This window comes from Astatotilapia calliptera, chromosome 7 (assembly GCF_964374335.1).
Source record: "Astatotilapia calliptera chromosome 7, fAstCal68.1, whole genome shotgun sequence".
NCBI lineage: Eukaryota > Metazoa > Chordata > Actinopteri > Cichliformes > Cichlidae > Astatotilapia > Astatotilapia calliptera.
The window spans coordinates 4,828,133-4,848,793 of NC_137428.1; the positions used below are offsets into that span (position 1 = coordinate 4,828,133).

General features: G+C 40.3%; 1 protein-coding gene across 5 annotated transcripts; it reads left to right on the plus strand.

Moving 5' to 3' along the window:
• Window positions 1-1,706: 1,706 nt before the first annotated feature.
• On the plus strand, window positions 1,707-17,887 carry exoc3l1 (exocyst complex component 3-like 1). 5 transcript variants are annotated; one of them, XM_026172606.2, is made up of 15 exons: window positions 1,707-1,921; window positions 8,589-8,764; window positions 9,685-9,904; window positions 10,624-10,827; window positions 11,346-11,545; window positions 11,631-11,849; window positions 11,976-12,046; window positions 12,396-12,513; window positions 12,699-12,824; window positions 13,231-13,331; window positions 14,018-14,134; window positions 15,114-15,384; window positions 15,545-15,700; window positions 16,639-16,835; window positions 17,640-17,887. In XM_026172606.2, the coding sequence occupies exons 1-15, from the start codon at window positions 1,879-1,881 to the stop codon at window positions 17,824-17,826; spliced, it is 2,406 nt and encodes an 801-aa protein (XP_026028391.1). In that variant the 5' UTR covers window positions 1,707-1,878; the 3' UTR covers window positions 17,827-17,887. The 5 variants fall into 5 exon arrangements, with proteins under 5 accessions (XP_026028391.1, XP_026028392.1, XP_026028393.1 ...); XM_026172607.2 differs by having other exon boundaries at window positions 16,699-16,835; XM_026172608.2 differs by having other exon boundaries at window positions 16,702-16,835.
• Window positions 17,888-20,661: the final 2,774 nt, after the last annotated feature.

Genomic DNA, 20,661 nt, shown 5'->3' on the forward strand with positions numbered 1-20,661 from the left:
CTCGTCATCTTTCCCTTGTGATGCTTTCGCGTCACATGGGACATTTTTAAGATGCCATAACAAACAATCGTTTCAGTGTTGTGACTGAAGTGTACCATGGGATACAGTGTTATTTGATAACACATGGGTTAAGCAGCGATGTGTTTATAGGTGCGACATATCACCAACAGCTGGGTGAAGCAAAAACTCTAAGTACTGAAGTTTCAGTTAAATTTGTGCATTTATTCTTGATCTTGTTGTCTTGTTTTGTAGCTCTTATCCATTTCACGCAGTACCTCTTGGTGCCTGTTAAATCTAGAATTTAAAATCCTTAATTAACACAACTCTTGAATGATTAAGCCCCATCATATCCTAAAGACCTCATAGTTTGATAGTTTCAGACTGTCCACTTCTTTGAGGTTCAAAAAGTAGAATGGGTGGCAGAGACTTTGGGTATCAGTTGCTCCCAGTTGGGTTGAGGAAACAGACAGCCTCTGTAGTTTTAAGATGACATATCAAACTTTTCTTTCTGCCAAAGTTTTTGGTTATCGCTGGTACTTGTGCTGTGATCCACTTGTTAACTGATGATCTAATGATATGTTTCCAGGTCCAAATGATGGATGTGGCCATGGTTGAGTATATCCTCCTCTTAATTTAGTTCACTGAATTTTATTTATACAGCACCAAACCACAACAACAGTCGCCTCAAGGTGTGACTCGATGTTTCATGCTTTGCTCTCTTTTTATTAGGATAGTTCATGTGATTTGGTAGTGATGGCAGCAGCATGGTGGTGCAGTGGTTAGTGCTTTTGCCGCCCAGAAAGAAGGTCCTTGATTCAAATCCATTCTCTACCTGGGTTCTCTCCAGGTAATCCAGCTTTCTCCAACACTCCAAAGACATGCATGTTTGGCAAATTAATGATTCAGAATAACAGAGAGGAAATATCTGAAGCCCTCTCCTTTGTTCTTTGTCATGTAACGACATGATCAACAGTCCAGCTGATGTTTTGTTGTGAGCCACCGTGTTTCACCAAATGTTTTGAAATATTTTAAATTGTGCAAACATGGATTTGCCTCTATCATACTGCTCGCCATGAACTGCAGTCAGTTTAACTCATTAGATAAACTTCATAAGTCCTCCCAGTGTGCTTTGTGGGATCGTACCACTCGACATAAGACATCCTCCACCTTCTTTTCACTCCACATGTGTTTATATGTTGTTATTACTACCACTTTTACCATTATGTCTCCTGTATTGTCTCCTCACCCTGAACTCCCTGAGTCGAGTTCTGTTCGACGTCACTTCCTTTTAAAGGGGAGTTTTTCCTCCCCACTATTGGCAAGTGCTGCTCACGGGGAATCTTCTAATTACTGGGGTTCTCTCTAACATCATGGGGTCTTTACCTTTAAAAAAGTAAAAAAGGTATGACGGACTGTTGTAAAAATGAAATTCAATTCTTCTAGTTGAAAGAAAACGCTAATAATCAACTATTTATTTGCAATTGTTTTGTTGGCTATAAAACTAGAAACAATCACCTCTAACAGCATTTACCATCTTCTGCACAGGCTCCTGAAAGCAGCACATCACCCTATACCCTCCCTTTCTCCCCCTCCCTCCCCTCTCTTTCCACCCTCAGGCATTATTCTCTTCCTTTAACTCCCCCTCCTTTCCTGCCGGCCTCTCAGCAGAGGATGTGTCTGGAGAGAGAGTGTATGTGTGTGAGAGAGAGGAAAAGAGGAAAGCCTTCAGTAGAATGGATATGTGCCTCCTCTCCTCTTCCTCATCAGTGTCTTCCTTCACTGTCTTCCATCAGATCTGCGCCCTGGGCACCTTCAGCACCGGCCCTCAGGGGAAAAGGAGACTCGTCGGGTGGATGGGCGGCTAAAAACTGAACTCCAATGTCAGCTGGGGATCAGAAGAATGGTGGTGACAAACCAGAAGGTAATGGGACACACACACACACACACACACACACACACACACACACACACACACACACACACACACACACACTGCTTGACTGTGGCCAACACCCACTTCTTCTAAAGCCTCTTAACAGCTAGAACCAAAACAAAGCTGTGCGTGAGGCTGCACTCTTACTTCTCTGCGAGAGAAATGAATGAACACACCAGAGGAGTTTGCCTCACACTGATGGATTGATTTGTAGTGACTGATGAAATATTGAAGAAGCCAGTGCTTGTGAGATACAGGATTCTCCCTGTGTCCAGTGTTTCTGCTGGGGGGCGAGAAAACTACAGACTCTCCAACTGTGTTTGGGTATAAAAGTTTAATTTTCTCATGACGCAATTTCAAACCTGTGAATGTTCAAATATCCATTTCACGAGGGCTTTAAAGATCTTGTATAACTGAAAGCTCCACTGCAGCTGCTGAAGTGACCGTGTGCTGTTGTGTTTAATGTCAGAAATCTCAGATATGCTGAGAACAATGACCCACAAATGTAGATGTATGCAGCCACCCGCTACATGAAGTCTACATTTTGGAGCTCTAAGTTAGCTCGGTTAGCAAGCTCCTGGCATAAACTGAATGAGTGCACAGACACAGATACCTGCTATTTAGTTATGTTATGCTAAGTAATATAAAAAACTGCAAAAAACACAAAATGCTAGATTGAACTAAAGCAAAAGCTTCTTGGACACACTGTGGGTCATATTCCTTGTCACATAATTCCATTAAAATGGTCCAAACAGCACAAACCTGGTTGAGAGTTGAGAGTTGAGAGTTCCAGCTCAGGAAATTAGAAGAGGTGAGGCCAACCTAACAGTATCCAGTCTGGTGAGTGATTTAAAAAGAAATCACTCACCATACGGTTGTTATTAAGGGGAAAGTGCCTCTTCAGATAGAGGATTGGAGTCGATGTGGATTGAAAACACTGTAGCTTCTGCATCAGCATGTTTTTGTTGTTTGTACCTTCTTGGTTTTCTTATCACACATATATGATAAGAAACAGCATCTTTAGTTGCAGCCATCTGAAAATGTCAGCTAAATTGATCTCACTCCTTTCCACTTATATTTGACTTTTAGACCAACTACTGAACATTAAGTAGCAGCTTTAAACTCATCAGGATCTTCTCATATAAAATCAGCAGTAAATCATTTTCTGCAATCTTTGCAAAATCGTTATGAATCAGGTCTGTCTAATCGCCGTCGGCAGTTAACGATCATATTGTCCATTGTGCTGCAGATCTGTAACCTTTCAACCTCCAGAGTGCCAGAAAGCCAGGCGACCCAGCGCAGCACATTGCTGTCTGCTGAGTCACTAACCAGTACATTATTCCATTAAGACCAATTATGTTGTGTAATTCCAATTGAGGCAGTCATGTGACTAACTGTGTTCTAGCTGACTCACAGATGAGATATGATATCCTGCTTACCTGACAAGCACAACACAAAGAGTCTGGGCTATAAAATAGTCCCTCCATTGGGACAGGGAGAATTGTTTGACTGCGCAGCACTTCCCATTCCCGAATTGTTGGGTAACTCGGGATATGCTGGAAGCTATGTACATTTTTAGGCATTGTCTCTTTTTACTATATACAAGGAAGACAAGAATCCTGATTCTTGTCACTTCACTGAAGTCTTGGAATCACCTGATCTTTCACCCAAGAGACAGGGGGTCATGTGTATGATGCCATTTTTAGACTCGATAGAAGAGATATATTTCACAGAGGATGATAAATGTGGCAGGAGGGAAAAAGGAAGACCTCAGACAAGCTTTGTGGAATTAGTGAAGGAGGACATGTAGAGGAGGATGTCAGGGACATTGTGAGATGCAGGCAGATGATCTGCTGTGGCCCGTTCAGTGTTGTATTTATGTCTTGATGCATGCTCAATCATCCAGTAAGGAAATCCGCCCCCCAAAAAAGTTGATTCTGTTTATCTGGACGTAGCGTTTTGTGGGAGAAAAGTTTTGTCACTCATCTAAGTGACTTCTTCAGTCTCAGCTGACTGCAGGTTTCCCCAATCGAGGTGGCTCTTCTGTGTTGTGCCATCCGCTTCGCCAGAGATTGTTTGGGTTCCTCAATGTACAAATCCTGGCAATCCTCCTGGCACTTAACAGCGTACACTATGTTACTCTGTTTGTGTCGAGGGATTCGATCCTTGGGGTGGACCAATGGTCTTTGATCAGTGGTCATGGCAATTTGCCTATTAATGAAGAAACTGACCTCACAGCCCATTGTTCCTTCAGTGGTGCTGGTTTCAGTCATTGTGCAAATGTACTCGTTATAAAGTTTGGGAAACCTGCAGAGAGCTGAGACTGAAGAAGTCATTTGGATGAGTGACGAAACGTTTCTCCTACTGAAAACGCTACGTCCAGATGAACAGAGTCAACCTTTTGGGGGATGTTTTATCTATAATTTCTGAGGGTTGATATGAAGGTTTATCTGCAAAGTGTATTGACGATAACTATATTCTAGGAAAGTGTAAATAGGGGTTAGGTTTCTCTGTGTTGGTACTCAGTTTGTTAAATTGTATCTATTATTTATATTATTTCCTCTGTCTTCATTACATTTTGATTAATAAGGCTTTAAAGTCAAAGCTGTGTTAATGGTATAATAAGCGAAAGTTCACCAGCTCTCCAAAATAAAAATCTCATAAGAAGTCTGTATTTTTCCTCACTGAATGTAATGTTCTGTGGTGGGTAGCTCAATACTGAACATTCAGAGAAAATTATGGGAGAATATTTGGGGGCAGCTTTGGGAGCCGTAACAAAATCAGAGTGTACTTTTCTTGTGCTGGTAAATGAGAAAGCGATTAAAAAAAACATTAAGTGAGGCAATCCATAATCGCTCTTGACAGGCTGCTTCCCAGCTGGGAACAAATCTCATCACTGCACATTTCTGCACGAGCATTTCTCTGAAGCAGAGCTGCTGTGACAGAAATAATGACGCTGCCGAGGGAGTGAAACTTCTCTTCTAGCACATAATCGAGCCAATTCAAGCTCCTCTGTCATGGGAAAGGTTGTGACCAGCTTTCAAAACTTCCTTCAAATGATTTTAAACTGTGACATTTAGAATCACTCGTTCACTTGGAGCCCAGTTTGTCTAAATATGATCAAATACTGTTCCCTGTAGTAACGCAGCTAATCTCATGATGGTAATAGCCCTGAACTATAGTCACACCCAGTGAGTATAAGGCGTTTAACATGTTGTCTCTGCATTTCCGCTTGCACTTTAAAGTTTTCTTGTTTTGTGTGTTTATTCCTCTGTAAGAAACACACAAACAAACACACAGTTCTTTTGCTGTAAAGAACCGCGGGATACCAGAAGTATCTTGAGTGTTGCAGGGGAAAGTGTTTTTAAGTCAAACAGAAACCTTTGACGGTACACAGCTGCCTCTGTTGGTCTGATCAATATTAAAATGAGGACGTGAGCTCTGGTTTTCTGGGGGACAAAATATACTGTTTGATCCACTGCAAGCACAAGAAAGTTATCAGAGGTAAAAAAAAAAATAAATAAATAAATAAAATAAATGTTAAAATATGTCAGATTCCTTTTCCCTCAATCGATGAAGTTAAATGTTTATACAAGTTGAATATTTTAACTTTATGCTGTATTATTTGATTCTCAGCTGTTATATGGAATCAAGCATTTTCGTTTTGTTACTGAGTTTATTGGACTCTTTAGATGATGGGTCCACTGGATTGCTTTGCCAGGTGTGAAAACTGCAGTGAAGTCACTGAGTAAGTCGTTACTCACATGAATTAAATGTCTCACTCTCCCTTTTGTTGTGGTGCTAGCGTTACTGCGTAGGAGTGAAGTTGCCTTAAATGTTAAATATTGTTTTAATCAAACATTTTGTTTGAATCAAGAAGAAATAAAGTACATATTTTTTTGCCTTTCCACTGTGATCTCTATATTGTAGATGATTCAATATGGAAAACCTGAGGGAGTGATGTTTTTCACTTGAGTTTACGGTTGTACGGCTTGTGGCTCATGGACAGTTTCTGAATATGTTTTTTTACACTTAAAGGAAGGGAAGTATTTATGTACAAAGAAGAGCACCAGCTAGCATTATTTTTTCATATAGGTACTGTCCTTGAGCTAATTAATAAACTGTGTTAAAATATTACTATCAAACGGACTTATTACAATTTTTAAGGAAGGTGTAAAGAAAGGGAGGACAAGAGAGGTCCTTTTCGATCAGATGGAGAGCAGCTTTCACTTGGTCCCCCTTGTTGCTTCCCCCCTTGCTCTGCTGTGTGTCCGCTCCCCTTGACTGTGCTGACCTCCCATCTTTAATACCATGTGACCGAGCAGACTTTTATCATTTCCTTGATTTGGAAGGTGTGGGTAGGAAGCGGTGGCATGCGGTGAGTTTTGCAGTAAGGCGAACAGAGACTTGAGTAGTATCTGTCATGGTTAACTCTCAATATTAAAATATGAATGTTGTGTCATGATCCTGGTTTTTTGACCCTGCCCGTTGGCTTTTGGAATTTTTTTAGTTGCGGACTTTTTAATCCTTTATTTAATGCCCCTCTTTGTATCCCTCTTTGTACACTCTTGACCTTTGACTTTAGTGTGGTGTATGGGTAGCAGTTAGTATTTTACTTAGAGATCAGATTATACAGGGTTTTCCTTTGTTTTTTCTTAGCGTTCCCATTAGTGACTAGTTTGTATATTAGTGTCATTGTTTGGATGTTTGTTACTTCCTGTTTTATTTTGCTAGTCTCTTATCTCATGTGCATTTTGTTTAGTTTTATTTCCCCTTGTCTCATTAGATTCTGTTTTCCAACTCCATCATGTCATGTGGAGTGTTGGCAAACCAGCTGGTTAAATTAAATACTGTCAGACATTCTCATAGATACTTATTTAAAAGCACTGTTGACACTGCACCTAGTCAACTTGCCTATTTTATGGTCAGAGCTGCCTTCCCCTCTCTACCGTCGTCACAGCTTTTCTTGCTAATGTAAGAAGTTATTAACAACTTTTTTACTCTACATGACTCATGCTGGCCAAGGTGGTTAGCAAGACCAAACTCATCACTGATGCTAAATCACTAAAGCTCATTTAGTTGCTATTGCTAGCTGTGTTTCCATATGTAGTGCATGTCATAGCTGATCTCAGAGCAGTGAAGGCTGAGCCAGATTGTTTCACACACTCCCGTCCCGTCAGCGAAAAACCAGAGTTTATCCACCAGAAAAAAATCTGCTGTCTTCCACTTGCCCAGCTCCTGCATTGTTAATGGGAGATGAGCACAAAATTAGCACAAATAGATGAGAAGCTTTAAGATCAAAGTGAAAGGAAAAATCACTGTTTTTCAATTTGCATCTATTTTTAGATTTGATGAGGAAAGCACTGCTTGCCTTGCTTGCCCTGACAGGATAACAGTGGTAGGAAGTAATATTTATTCAAAAATAAAAGTTTGCAAAAGAAAAACAATAATTGTAAATACTTAAAAAACACAGAATTAAATGTTAAAATTACTCGCACTGTATGCATAGATTTATTGCCGTTGTATCAATCAAGCATTACCGAGTGAAAGTCATGTCAATGCAGCAACACACCCGACGTGTTGTTTCTTAGCTTTGTTATTCCAACATAGAGGTAAAAAATAAAACAGAATCTCAGTGGCTGAACTGAGATGGAAATAAAATGGAACAAATGTAGAACATCTTATTATAATAAAACATACATAATAGTTTAACTAACATCCATAATTTACTACTGCAAAGCTAGAACTTCTCTGACATGTCTAATGCAGTATAAGTTGGCGCGTGCAGATTAAAACAGATCAACATAATATAATAAACGGTGAACTTAAACCTTTGTTTGTGTTTTCTTGTCCTCTTAGAGAAATGTGCAACGACAACTCAGAACAAAATTATTCCCTGTGATGAAACATTTCTGATAGTGGTCATTTCCAGGATTATAATGCCCCCCACTGATAGGACATAAGGGCTCAATGCTTTGATGAGGATGAAAATGATATGAGAAAATGAAAATGAGATTCACTAAACACCTAAGGGAGATTTTGGAACATCAAAATACCAAATGAGGGGATATGTTTTGGAAGAGTGGTGTTCCTTCCCTCCTGTGGAGTCCTGAGACTTTGAGCTTTGAAGCTGTTCTAGTGACACAGGATGGCTCAGCAGCTTACTAACACGGCTCAGTTTTTTTTTTATATATAAAAATAAAATGTAATTTTTATTCTTTACATTTTACCCAAACATGAACTTAGAACTTAGTATTTTTAATATATCTTGTGCTAGAAGCAAGTAGTGGATAAAACACGCCTCTTTGCGGTGTGTGTGACACTGACTGTATATAAAAGATGTTTGTAGCTTTGAGGGCTGAAGTTAATTAAACCTGCATTCTATCTAATGGCCAACAGGGGGTGTTTCAAACACAACAGACTGGAACAGAACAGAAAGGCCAGGAGGAATCAACCTGCTGCTCACTTCCTCTATGACTTCAGTAAAAGAGTTTATCGTCTCAGTCACAAGTTTCAACACTGTGATGTTCATGGTGTAAATTACAGCTTGAAAAGACAATAAAACAGAGTATGCTTAAGGGCAGGCCTGCCTCTTTATGGGCGAGTTGCTTCACTATATCTCCCTGCCTGATATTTTCTTCTCTTTGTCTCTCAGACATGGTGCCACAGCCTGAGGTGTGGCCTGAGGTGGAGAGGGCAGAGTGTTTGGCCCGCGGCGCTGCCCTGAAGTGGGCGTCGGGTGTTTTCTGTCGGCCTGAACATCTGGAGCGACTCAGTCAATACAGGAAGAGAGAAAGTCAGAGGACAGCGTCCGTTCACACCAGACTGAAGGTGACAACACAGTCCACAAGTACGCATCAATGCACAATAATGGAGCAGTAGTTTAAAGCAGTTTAAATTATCCCAATAAGGCACATAAAAGAAACCTAATCTACTCTTCCTTATTTTCTGTTGCATACAGTGCTGCAAAAAATATTTGCCCCCTTCTTGATTTCTTTCTTTTTTTCTTATTCGTCACACTTAAATGTTTCAGGTCATCAAATAAGTTGTAATTATAGTTATAACCCAGTTCAACAGAAAATGTGTTTTTAAAGTAATGATTTTATTTACTGAGGTGAAAAAAGCTATCCAAAGCTACCTGCCCCTCTTCTTAAATCATGAATTAACTTTGATTTTTTATCTTGGAAAGCTGAGTTCAAGTTCCGTTGCCACACCCTGGACTGATTACCACCAGACCTGCCGACTCAAGAAATCACTTGAGATTTCAATGAACAGCACATCATTCTGCAATCTAAAGAGACAAGTGAGAAACAAAGTCACTGATGTCTATTAGTCTGGAAAAGAAAGATATTTCTAAGACTTTGGGACTCCACTGAATCATTATCAACACCACTTAGAACAGTGGTGTTGATAATTACCCTAAAAGTTCGTCGATGACTCATCCACGCGGTCACAAAAGAACCCAGAACAACATCAAAGACCTGCAGGCCTCACTTGTCTCGGTAGAGGTCAGAGTTCATGATTCTTCAGTAAGAGACGAGGAAAAAAATGGCATCCATAGAAAAGTTCCAAGGAGAAAACCACTGCTGACCAAAAATCACGAAAACCTTCAGGAGGGTTTTTAGTCCCGTTACATCCAATCACAAGAAAGATGGCATGTAGGGAGGTGGAAGGACAGAGGAAAAGTTTTGCTGTTTTTCCGTTTTTTGTAAATAGACCTAACATTAACACTGCAATCCCTTTCTTTCCAGTCCATGGTCCAGTCGTACCTGGAGGGAGTGGGCTGGGGTCTGGAGCAGCTCCGCGAGGCCCGGACTGAGCTGAGGGAAGTGTCACGTGATTTGAAGAAAGCTGGACTGGAGTCTGATCAAAACACAGAGGGGGGAAGATCTCTGGAGAGACTGAGAGAGGTGTCTGCAAACCACAGTCAGCTCCTCACTGCCGTTAGCAACCTGCCACGACTTTACTCCGGTGAGAAGCAGCTGTGTGGATGAAAGTAGGATCCCATGACGAAAGTGACTAACGTAGATGTCCCTGTCATCACGCTTTGCATACATACATGCATACATTTGCCTTAATCCTGTTATATGATGAGCAGATTATTATAACTGGTTTTAATTTGACATGAAAGGACTTTAAATCTAGAGATGACATCATTTTACACAGTTTTATGCTGGAACAGGATTTCAGGAAAACTATTTGAAAGCTGACACTAACACCATAAAACATTTACATTGATGCATTTTGGCAAATTTACTGTGACTTTGTTTGTTTCTGTGTGTTTTTGATTTGAAAACATATAAAAAAGGTGTCCCACTGCTCTAATGTGTATTTTAAGGATACTGAGTTTTCCATGCTGACGCCTTAAAAGCTTTAAAAGTGTGTGAATATGACATTTACGCTATTGCTGGTTGGAAAATCCCCTTATTTTTCTGCCTGATATTCAGAGGTATGTCTGCGTGCCTAAAAGAGGTGTTCTGATTGGCTGCCCTTTGCAGCCATGTTTAAATGGCAGGTGGGTGGGCCTTCTGATGTCACCGTCAGCTATGATGACCGTATTACGGGATATCCACTCATAATGACTTCATACAGAAACTATAGCGCAGTGTAAACCTTTTCATGTTTAATAATTCTTTTGGTAATTCTTATAGTTCCATGTAAACCACCTCCACATACTCTCTATTGCCCAGTGCGTAGCATGGTGATGGAGACAGAGCGCCTGGTGGAGTCCCGGCGGCTGTTGGAGGCCCATGCCAAGCTGATGGATCTGGAGTACTTGCAGGATGATATTCTATGGCAGCTCAACAAGGCCGCAGGAGGTGCACTCAGCACTGAAGACCAGGAAGTGGTGGCCAAATATTTCTCTGGAGTCCGGCACCTGGTCGATGCACTGGGTGAGGAACTCATTAAGATATGGGAAAATCTGTTCAAGCTCAACCATCATTTTTTGTTAAAGTTCCTCTCCTAGCAGCCTAACAACACATCACTGTTAATCAGATTTACATGTTTCTGTAAAAAAAAAAAAGACCATTCATTCATATAAGTTGCTTAAAGTTGTTGAGACATGGTTTTAAATAACTGACCTTCAGGCATTTGCAGCTGTAGCAACCAGTTTTGTTCTGGAAAGAAACCTTTAAAAAATCTTTATTGATAAAAGAAAACAAATGATAACATTCAGCGATATTTAGTATGCACCCAGGATATGCAATAAGCTTTACAGTTGACTTTTCTAAAGCAAGAATACATCAAAGAAGCATGTAGAAAAAGCAGTGTCATGGAAAGAGTGCCATTGGGTATTAGCAGCTTTAATAAAATCTTTAATCCCAGCTTCTGTGGTCCTGATGATGAAAGCACAAAGTCTGCTGGTTGAAACCTGATATCTTCATACTCCACATTCATCCTGGCGCTGCAGGGAAGGAGCTGTGGGCGGTGGTGAGCAGTGCTCTGGCTCTGGCCCGACAAAACCCCACGCCGTTTGTATCCGCTGTGAGGATTGTGGAGCGGGAGGAGGCGCTGGACCAAACTCTGCTGGAGGAGAGGGGAGGCGGCGGAGGCAACAGCAGGCCCCTACCCCCTGGACGACCTCGCTGCTGGAGAGCGTGCTTCTTCAAGGTCAGCGGCACCTGATACAAACACTGTTACCAAGTTTCTGCTTTTGAATATACAAATGTATGTCTCAGTTCACTCATACTCCCAGGTACTAGAGGAGGCGGTGGCGGCGCGGTTTCGCAGTGTTTCCTATCTGCACACACGTGGTCCGGGTCTGGCAGGTCACCTCTCTGCACTGCAGCACGGCATCATGGCCGACCTGGCCACCGTACGCCACCTGCTGGAGCACTGCGTCCCGCAACAATACAAGCTGACTGGAGCCTACTTGAGGGCCAGCCACCGCTGTTTACATGCCCACCTGACACAGGTCGGTGAAATGAACAATGCCACCTCATCATGAATACTACAGATCTGTCTTCTTCTGTCCAGGTCAGTGTTTTTTTAAACACCGACCACCATCACTGTCTACATGTAAGTGATATTTGTGGCCTAGGTTAGCAGCTGGGACCTGGAGAGCGGTGAAATCTTCGCTGTGCTCAACTGGGTGCTGCACATCTACAACAGGTGAGGCTCGTGATCAGAATCTGTATTTTATCCTTTCTCTGTTACCATAAAGTTTTTTAGAGTTTTTCAGGATATTTCTAAGCAGCAGTTTGGAAGATTTTAATCTTGAGCTAATCACAAGATTGGAAGAAAGAAGAAACAAGAGATACAAAACTTTTCTTTCAAATCTCTGTTTTGTTATTACTGTGAAGTTATGGACTTTTATTAGCATGAAACGCCACCCTTTGGCTGAACTCTGCAAACCCACGTTCAGCCATTAATGTCACAAGAAGCCGCGAGTTCATTAATACTTCATTACAATGACTATTAAAGCCACTAAAATCTGAACGTGGCAGTCTTGTTTTGGCAGCCCGGACATGATGGGTCATCCTGAGCTGGTGACGGAGATGGAGAGAGAAGAGCTGAGGCCTCTAATCTCCACAGAGGGACTCGAGCAGCTGCAGAGCAAATACGTGCAGAGTGTTCGGGTGAGCACTGGATACAGTCTGCATATACAGAAGACAGATGTTTTATATATTGAAACTGTCTGTGTTGTTGCATTAAGTACACATAGTCTGTGTGTGTGTGTGTGTGTGTGTGTGTGTGTGTGTGTGTGTGTGTGTGTGTGTGTGTGTGTGTGTGTGTGTGTGTGTGTGTGTCATTGCTGCTGTAGAAGAGTGTATCTGAATGGATGCACAAAGCTCTGCAGGTGGAGCTGCAGGACTGGCAGAGGGACCAGGAGCCAGATACAGACCATGAGGGCTTCTACCAAACAAGCCTGCCCACAATCATCACACAGGTAACCAGTGCTATAAAAACATCAGATAAATACAATCACAGATCCATGACGTGGAGCAAATTTTACACATTTGAAAGTTTCTTTAATAAACCTTTAAATGAGCATCTCACAATCCTCGCATGCAGCATGACTGTGGATTCTGTCCTGGTTTTGGAGCTGGATAATGTAATCACGTGATAATGTAATCACAATGATGATCTTCATCCCTGTCCACACCCTGCAGATTCTGTATGTAATGAAATTATGTGCTTCTTGGAAATGCACTGGCAGAAACAAAGATCTCACATTCTCTGCTATTAAACTTAGTTCAAGTTCCCCACTGAATGTAGAGTTGGTGTGGACTTCTCGGAGTGTTTTATATAACTATGCTGTGTATTTTGTGTGGATTTGTGTGTCACGGTGGTAGATGCTGGAGGAGAACGCCCGGGTGGCTCTGATGATCGGCGAGTCCCTGCGAGATCAGACTATACAGATGGGACTGTATGAGATGGAGAACCTCCTGAACAGGTGTGTGCGCATGGACGTTGTGTGTCTGTGCTCCTGAACATACTGCACCCAGCTTTTGCTTAGTATTTGCTCTTTAGACCAGGTTACACTGTTTGTAGACTTCAAGTCAGATCAAGTTTTATCATTTCCTTATTGCTGCTTTGTACACTCACCAGTCATTTCAGTAGATGCTCCTGTTTAACTGCTTATTAACAAACAATCACGAAAACAACTCAGTGGATTTAGACATACAAACATGGTCAAGGCGACCTGCTAAGGTTCAAACTGCTCTGAGACTTTCAGTCACATCAAACATCAAACATCCATCTCTAGGGTTTAAAGAAAATGGTCCAAAAAGAGAAAATGTCCCAGTTTCTCTAGAAGAGAATGCCTCAAAGTCAAAGCAGAATAGCCAGTGTGGTAGAAGGTTCAGGTTAATGACTCCACTTAACAGAGGTGAGGCCTAGCAAGCATGGATCAGCTCATGCCACCTCTGTCAGGATACCTTTCAGTCAGCATGGATATGCCCCTAAATCCAGTATCCAGCTGGATTCATTAGTCTGTTGGGGTTGACTCTTTTTTTGGAGCATGCCTCTAGTGGGAAGTTAGAAGAACTACAGTTTATGCTCTCCCTGCTGCATTTTTCAGCTCCGGAGGTTTCCTTTTGCAATAATTTTGTGAATCATTACATCTACTTTAACCTCCAGGTTTCGTGAAGCTCTGGTGGAATTCGGAAAGGAGCATCGCAGGGATCTGAGCAACAGCAAAAATAAGTTCTACCTCCACTATCTGCTGGCCTCCATCAGCAACTGCATCATCCTCAAGTAAGTTTGTAGTGGAAGATCAGTGCAGGTGTGGAAGTAAGTAGTCACCACACACAGGAGCTTCTGATTGATAAATGCTCCAGGACGTGCACACTCTCAGTGCTCTCATGTTGAATCGATCCATCATTTGATGGTGTGGGGTCACTTATTATTTCTTAATATCACTTTGAAAAAACTTAAATAGAAATGGAAGAATTCCACTGGGAAGTTCTGAAGCAAAGACATCCCAGTGCCTCTACATGCAGTAGTGGTTCCTTTGCATATTTTTAGACTTTGGACATAATCCCGATGCACAGGTTGAGTCCTGATCTTTATTATGAGTTTAGCTATAAGTCACACAACAGTTAGCCATTAATAATTAACTGTCGTAATGTAATTTTCTGCACACTGGCTTGGCTCTAAAGCCATGACAAAAGAGGAAGATACAGGGTGAAGGCCACTAAATACTAATTTATCTTGGTATCAAATTAAAAATAGACAAAGAAAAACCTAACTGTGAGGTGAGAATCATCAGTAATGATGACGTGTGTATCTGGACATGTTGAGTGGCACAAAGCAAAGATCTGTGTGAAAGAAAAGCCGCTGATGGTCTGAGGAAGGGTGGAGTTTAATTGAGGAAACACTCCAGTTGAGCTGATGTTCTGCTCCACCCATCGGCATGGAAACGTTATAAGCAAGCAAGCAGACCATCACAACATGAGGGTGTATGTCATGTGAGACACAGTGAATAGCTGCGCCTGTGAAACGGTATTTGCTCTAAATGTGATTAATTTCAGGAGCCTCGAAGCACCGCCTTTCAGTTTTCCAGAGATGAAGATCATGGCACGGAATCTGAGTGTCCTAAAAACAGCTTGTTTAGTGCCGTATGAGACAGCTGTAGTGACCTGCCAGATCGGTGCAGTGAACAGTTAGATCGATTTGAGGAGCAAAGATGTGTGTGGTCTCAGAGAGGATTAATCGTTGTTCACTGTCGGTGCAGGAAGTCCACGGAGAGCCTGCAGCAGCAGCAGTCGTCCCAGTCGGCAGGCCAGTTCACTCGCACTCCTCCTAACCCTCTGGCAGCTCTGGACCGGGCGGTGCGGCGGGCGTGCCGGCTTGTCATGGATCAGCTCTTGCTGGATTTGAAGCCTTTCCTCCCAGGCCTGCTCACCCGACCCTGGCTGGCTCAGGGAGACCCGACCCCCAAACTTTGCCGCGTCCTGGAGCGTCACCTGGAGCTGTACTTGCGCGTTCGGCCTCCCTGCCGGCAGGTATCAGATTCAGAGAGCGGTTTAGAAATGTACTGTGTGTGTCGAGGGTAAAGGTGGTCTAAAGGTACAGAACCTAATAACCGAAGAAAGTGTAAATAACCTCCAAAGACAGGAATAAGTCTCATAGTGCATATTTATTTTATACATTCTGTGTGTACAGCGTCTGCAGGAAGAGGCCCAGTGGCTGATGGTGGTGGAGTACGTCAGGGCTCTGATGCAGAAGAGGCTGGTGTGTCGTAGTGGCGAGGAGAGGAGGCAGCTCGCTCAGCAGATGCTTCAGGACGACCAGCTGTTCAGAGAAATCTTCCACAGCCTGGTGGGTATAAAGTACTATTACACAATATTATTACACATGATTCAGAAAACTGTACCAGGTTATGTAACACTGAACAATATCAGTATGTTAAGGTTTAGACTTTGTAGAAATATGAGTACTACATTACTCATACTACAATAAAATGTATTTTATTTAGGCCCGTGCTGGTCAATATTCAATTAATTTAACAGATTAACAAAATACACATGACATGTAACATTATAAAATGAACAAGGACATAAAAATGAAATGAAATGGAACAAAATCAAGTGATAGTTTGAAATAAAAATGAAATAATTAAAATAAGATTAACATAAAAAAAGAGACCAAATCAAAGGATGTAAAAGTAGAAAAGTAATCATGTGAATCATGAAATTACAAATGCATAATTAGATAAACATTGACGTGCAATTTAACTCATTTTTGAACATTTAAACAATATATGATGAATTTTTTTTTTAAATTGAATAATCTAAAGTATAATAAAACTAAAATATGACATAACATAAAGAAATTGAGAAAAAAATGGAAAAATGTAGAAATAAAAATATATAAATGAAACGAACAAAGTTAAAAAAAAGATGAAACGTGGGATTATAGCTTTATGAAATAAACACATTTTTAAAGCTATATTGTGAAATAGAAACGTAATATGAATTACTGCATGACAAAATTAAATACTTCTAATACTTTTATTGTTAACTACAAATTAATTAATAAATTCATTGGTAGAACAATTATTTTTAAAGAAGTGGTCAAATAAGTTTCTTTGATAATAACACGCTGAGTAGAAAAATCATACACAAGTATTTTATTTACTGATTTATTTATTTAACATTGAGCACTTTGGGGTATTCGTATACATATAGTTTGCCGTTGTACTGCATGAGAATCGTGTTTTCGTCTGCTGCGATGTCTTAACTGAATAATTTCCACAGAATATTCATACCTGTCCGTGCGCGATCACTCAAAGCCACACGTGCATCGATCTGTCTCAGCAGGAAGGTGAAGGGTCAGCACCTGAAGTGAACCCTTTGGCCTTACTCCCTGTCCTGGCCGAATTCATCCGCCTCAAAGACCCCAACATGCTCACACTGGAGGTGTCTGGACTTGCAGCCAAATATCCTGACATCAGGTAATCAGCACCTCCTCCACCCTAACTGCTGCTCATTCTGTAAGCTTGATGTGTAAAACAAATACTGCCAGTGTTGTTCAGAAGAAAGTTGTATTGTAGACGTCATACGTCAGCTTTCAGAAACACCGTCTTTAATAAAGCTGCCACAGCCCTGATTGTCTTTGGTTGTTCAGTGAGTGAAGAAACAACAAACAACAGAACAAATTCTTCCAAAGTGAGCAGACAAAACGGGATGTTTCAAGAAGTCTTTGGGTTGTTTCTGAGGTTTAATTCATCTCATAATCAGTCAGTCAGCACGTTTCAAAGGAGAAAAGCCTTTTTTATGATTGCACGCACCACAGGAGTAGGAAAATAACTTACCTGAACAAAGCTGCAAAACGAAAAACCCAGACTGAACAGAGCCATAACACGAACTCATATATAAAACAGAATGATCAAAAGCATAAACATTGTAGAAGGAAAAGCTAAAATCAAGTGACATTGTGAAAGAAAAGGTATCATCAAAGCGATGCCATACGATTTAAAATGATCTGGCTGTAACTCAGGAAGTAGAGCAGGTCATCTGCTAATCGCAAGGTTTGCGGGTCGATCCCTGCCCAAGCCAAATATCCTTGAGCAGGATACTTACCCCAAGCATCCATCGGAGCATGAATGTGTGTGAATGTTACATAGAAAGCACTTACATAGACCTAAGAGCTTGTGTGAATGAGGTGAGTTGTGTAAGGTGCTTTGAGTGCTGTGTAAGAACCAGTCCATTTCCTTTGGTGAATAATGTAGAAAAAGATTTTGTGTTTGTTCTCTCAGTGAGGAGCACGTGTCCGTGCTGCTGGAAATCCGAGGCGACGTCTCTCGGGACATCAAAGGGGCTGTACTGGATTTGCTGGAGCAGAGCGCTCCCCCTCTTCCCGTCGGATACCGACCCATCTTCACTGACATCCTGGTGCCTCCCTCCACCATGGCCTTCTGCCTGCCAACTGCCAAGTGTGCATAGCTGCAGGGGTTTCGTGTAAAAAGCAGGGAGCTCCTAAATAAACACTTAGAAACAGTGCTGAGCAGAGTCTCCAGCTCTCCTTATTTATTCAAGATCTCGGTGATGCACATGAATTTATTTCTCCTCCAGCTTACCAGGGGTTTGAGGTGGCGACTTGCTGGTCCAGGTCTAATATCAGCTGCGAGGCAGGGGTTGTTTTGTTTGCCTTAAGTCTTCTATACTTCCAGAAGTCGCTGTCAGAGTTTTCTGCAGTTTATACAACAGAGTTAACAGGACGTGGATGATTTTTAAAGTCCGGTAACAGGACTATTGTGCACTTCATACACTCTCTGTAGCCCCATTTGGATGGAATTTATTTCTCTTTGGCAGGTTGGGTGATTTTATTATCAGTCCACACCATATATGACTTATTTTTCTCTGGGGATTATATTATGATCAAAGTGAAAAAGTATTCAGCTTCAGGTAAGTAACCTGTTCTCTGAACTCTGTTTTCCACTTTCTCAAACTGTCACATTAACAGCGACCAGACGCCCTGTAGTTCTGTTATTTCTAAGCAAATGATAGAAGATAAATAAATGTGTTCATCTATTAACATTTATTTGTTTTTTATATTTTTCCTACCTGAATGTTCGTGTCCATTACAATGAGAGCGAATTACTAAAGGTAAAGAAATACAAACAGAGAAACTGAGCGACTGGGTAAAGCAAGAAGAAATCCTGAGATTAAAGTCATACAATTCTGAGAAACACACATGTATGATTTGTGGGGAAAAAATAATATCAACACAAGAAAGAAAAGGAAAACAGAATTTTTATGATGGGAAAAACATCTAATTTAACAATTTCCAAGTAAAATGTAGGTAAAATTTATATCTTTCAATTTGTTTAAATATCTTTAAAAGGAAATGTTAGAACACAAGCAACAGCTTTCCAGTCATTAAGAGAAACAACAAACTACGTTTCAAAAGGAGTTTAAATACTGTGATTTTCCCTTAACCTTCAATAGTCTCGATACGCTGTCATATTTTCACAGACTTTAAAAAGCTGTTGATGTTATTCGTGTCCAAATGGGACTTTTGGTTCAGGTTTAAAGTGACAAACAGCACAAACAGGCCTGCACGCTGCCTTCGTTCTTCTTCATTACCCACCATGTTACTGGTTAAACGTTATTTCTGCTTCCTGTCACTTTAAAGAGTCAGCGCTGAGCATTGCTTTGACCTGCATGAGTAAAATCTCACATCAGCATAAACGTTTCTATGTGAAACAAACAATCTGCCTGGATAAACTGCACCAAAGTTTTTTGATCATTTCTTTGTGAGAAAACATTTTTAAGACTCAAATTGCTGCATATTAGATATCTTTATATAAACTAAAAACTTCCTACTGAAAAAAAGACACTTTTAAACTTTTTTTGTGGAGATTTTCTTCTGATTTGAGGGAAGACAGAGGTTATGGGACAGATTTATGATATTGGTGGGCTTCAAACATAAAAATGCTTTGAGTTGAATTTAAATAAAATTGGCTGTGCAGCATGCGTATACACATTAATGCAGCGTGGGTGTTTGGCAGGGTTTGCTCCCCGCTGAGTCAAAGTTACTATGGTAAAATAGATAAAAGGTGTAGTAGAAATTCAGATAAAGCATAACTCTTATGTAATGTATATTGAAAACCAAAGCTTTCAAAATGAAAGAAAAAGACATGAAATAAAGAAATGATCATATAGAAAGTGGCATTATGAAAGAAAAGTGACAAAAAAATAAAAGATGAGAATGAAATTAAACTGAAAATAAGAAATATTAAATACGTGGTTGGATTATTAATAAAAATGAGACACTGATGAATCATTAAATATATAAGTGACATCAAATATAAAAATATGACATGAAACAATGGCATTATGCATTGAAATGTTAAAATTAAGGTGACATAAAAATGGATGATAAATTAGGAAAGTGCATACATTAAAAAAAAGAACAAATGAAAGTGTGTATAAGTTATAGTTTATTATTTAAAGATGAACGTGGTTTCTCTTTGAGATTTCCCAGCTGTGAACATCCCACCAGAGCAGCTGCTCTGTAATCACTCTGAAACTGTGTTTTCATTTCAAGCTTGCTGTTTGTACCAAATGTTGTTTATCTCATTTTTTTAGAAAGTATTTATTGTATTTATGTAACAAAGTCAACTGTTGTCTTTTGTTTGGTGTTTTGTTATTGGTTTTACATTTCTGGTTCAAAGCCTCTAAAGAGCATAAAGTCTGTTCCATAAGTGTTTTAATAAAGTCTTTATCAAGTAAACTTTGTATTTCTATTATTAAAAGCATAAGGCACATATTAAGTATGAAATCACTATCAATCAGCAGATGCAGTGTTATTTATTTATTATGTTCTTTACTTGGCATAAAGTATTTATTTATATCTTGAACTACTGCACTGTAAATGTGTTTGACTTTTATATATTTTGCTAGAGTGTCCTTTATCTTTCTTGCCTCTTAATTCTTCTTTACGGTGTGTGAGAGAAACAGCATTTCATTTTTGCTGGATGTCCTGTACACGCAGCAAACTGACAGTAAAAATCTTTGAATCTCGAGAGAATGATGAAACGTTATTTTGATAATGAAAGCAAGATTTAGGTGTGAATTTTAATTTTATTCATTCAGGTTTTTTTATTTGCAAAGGCTGTTTCTAGTAACTAATATAGTCACTTTTGAAATCATTTATATTTTTATTTTATGAATTATTATACTGTTTCTTCTTAATATTTTTTTAGCTGTTTAAATTCCTGCTGTCTACTATTTACAGTCTGTTTGGAGCACCCACACTTTCGTTGTACACGTACA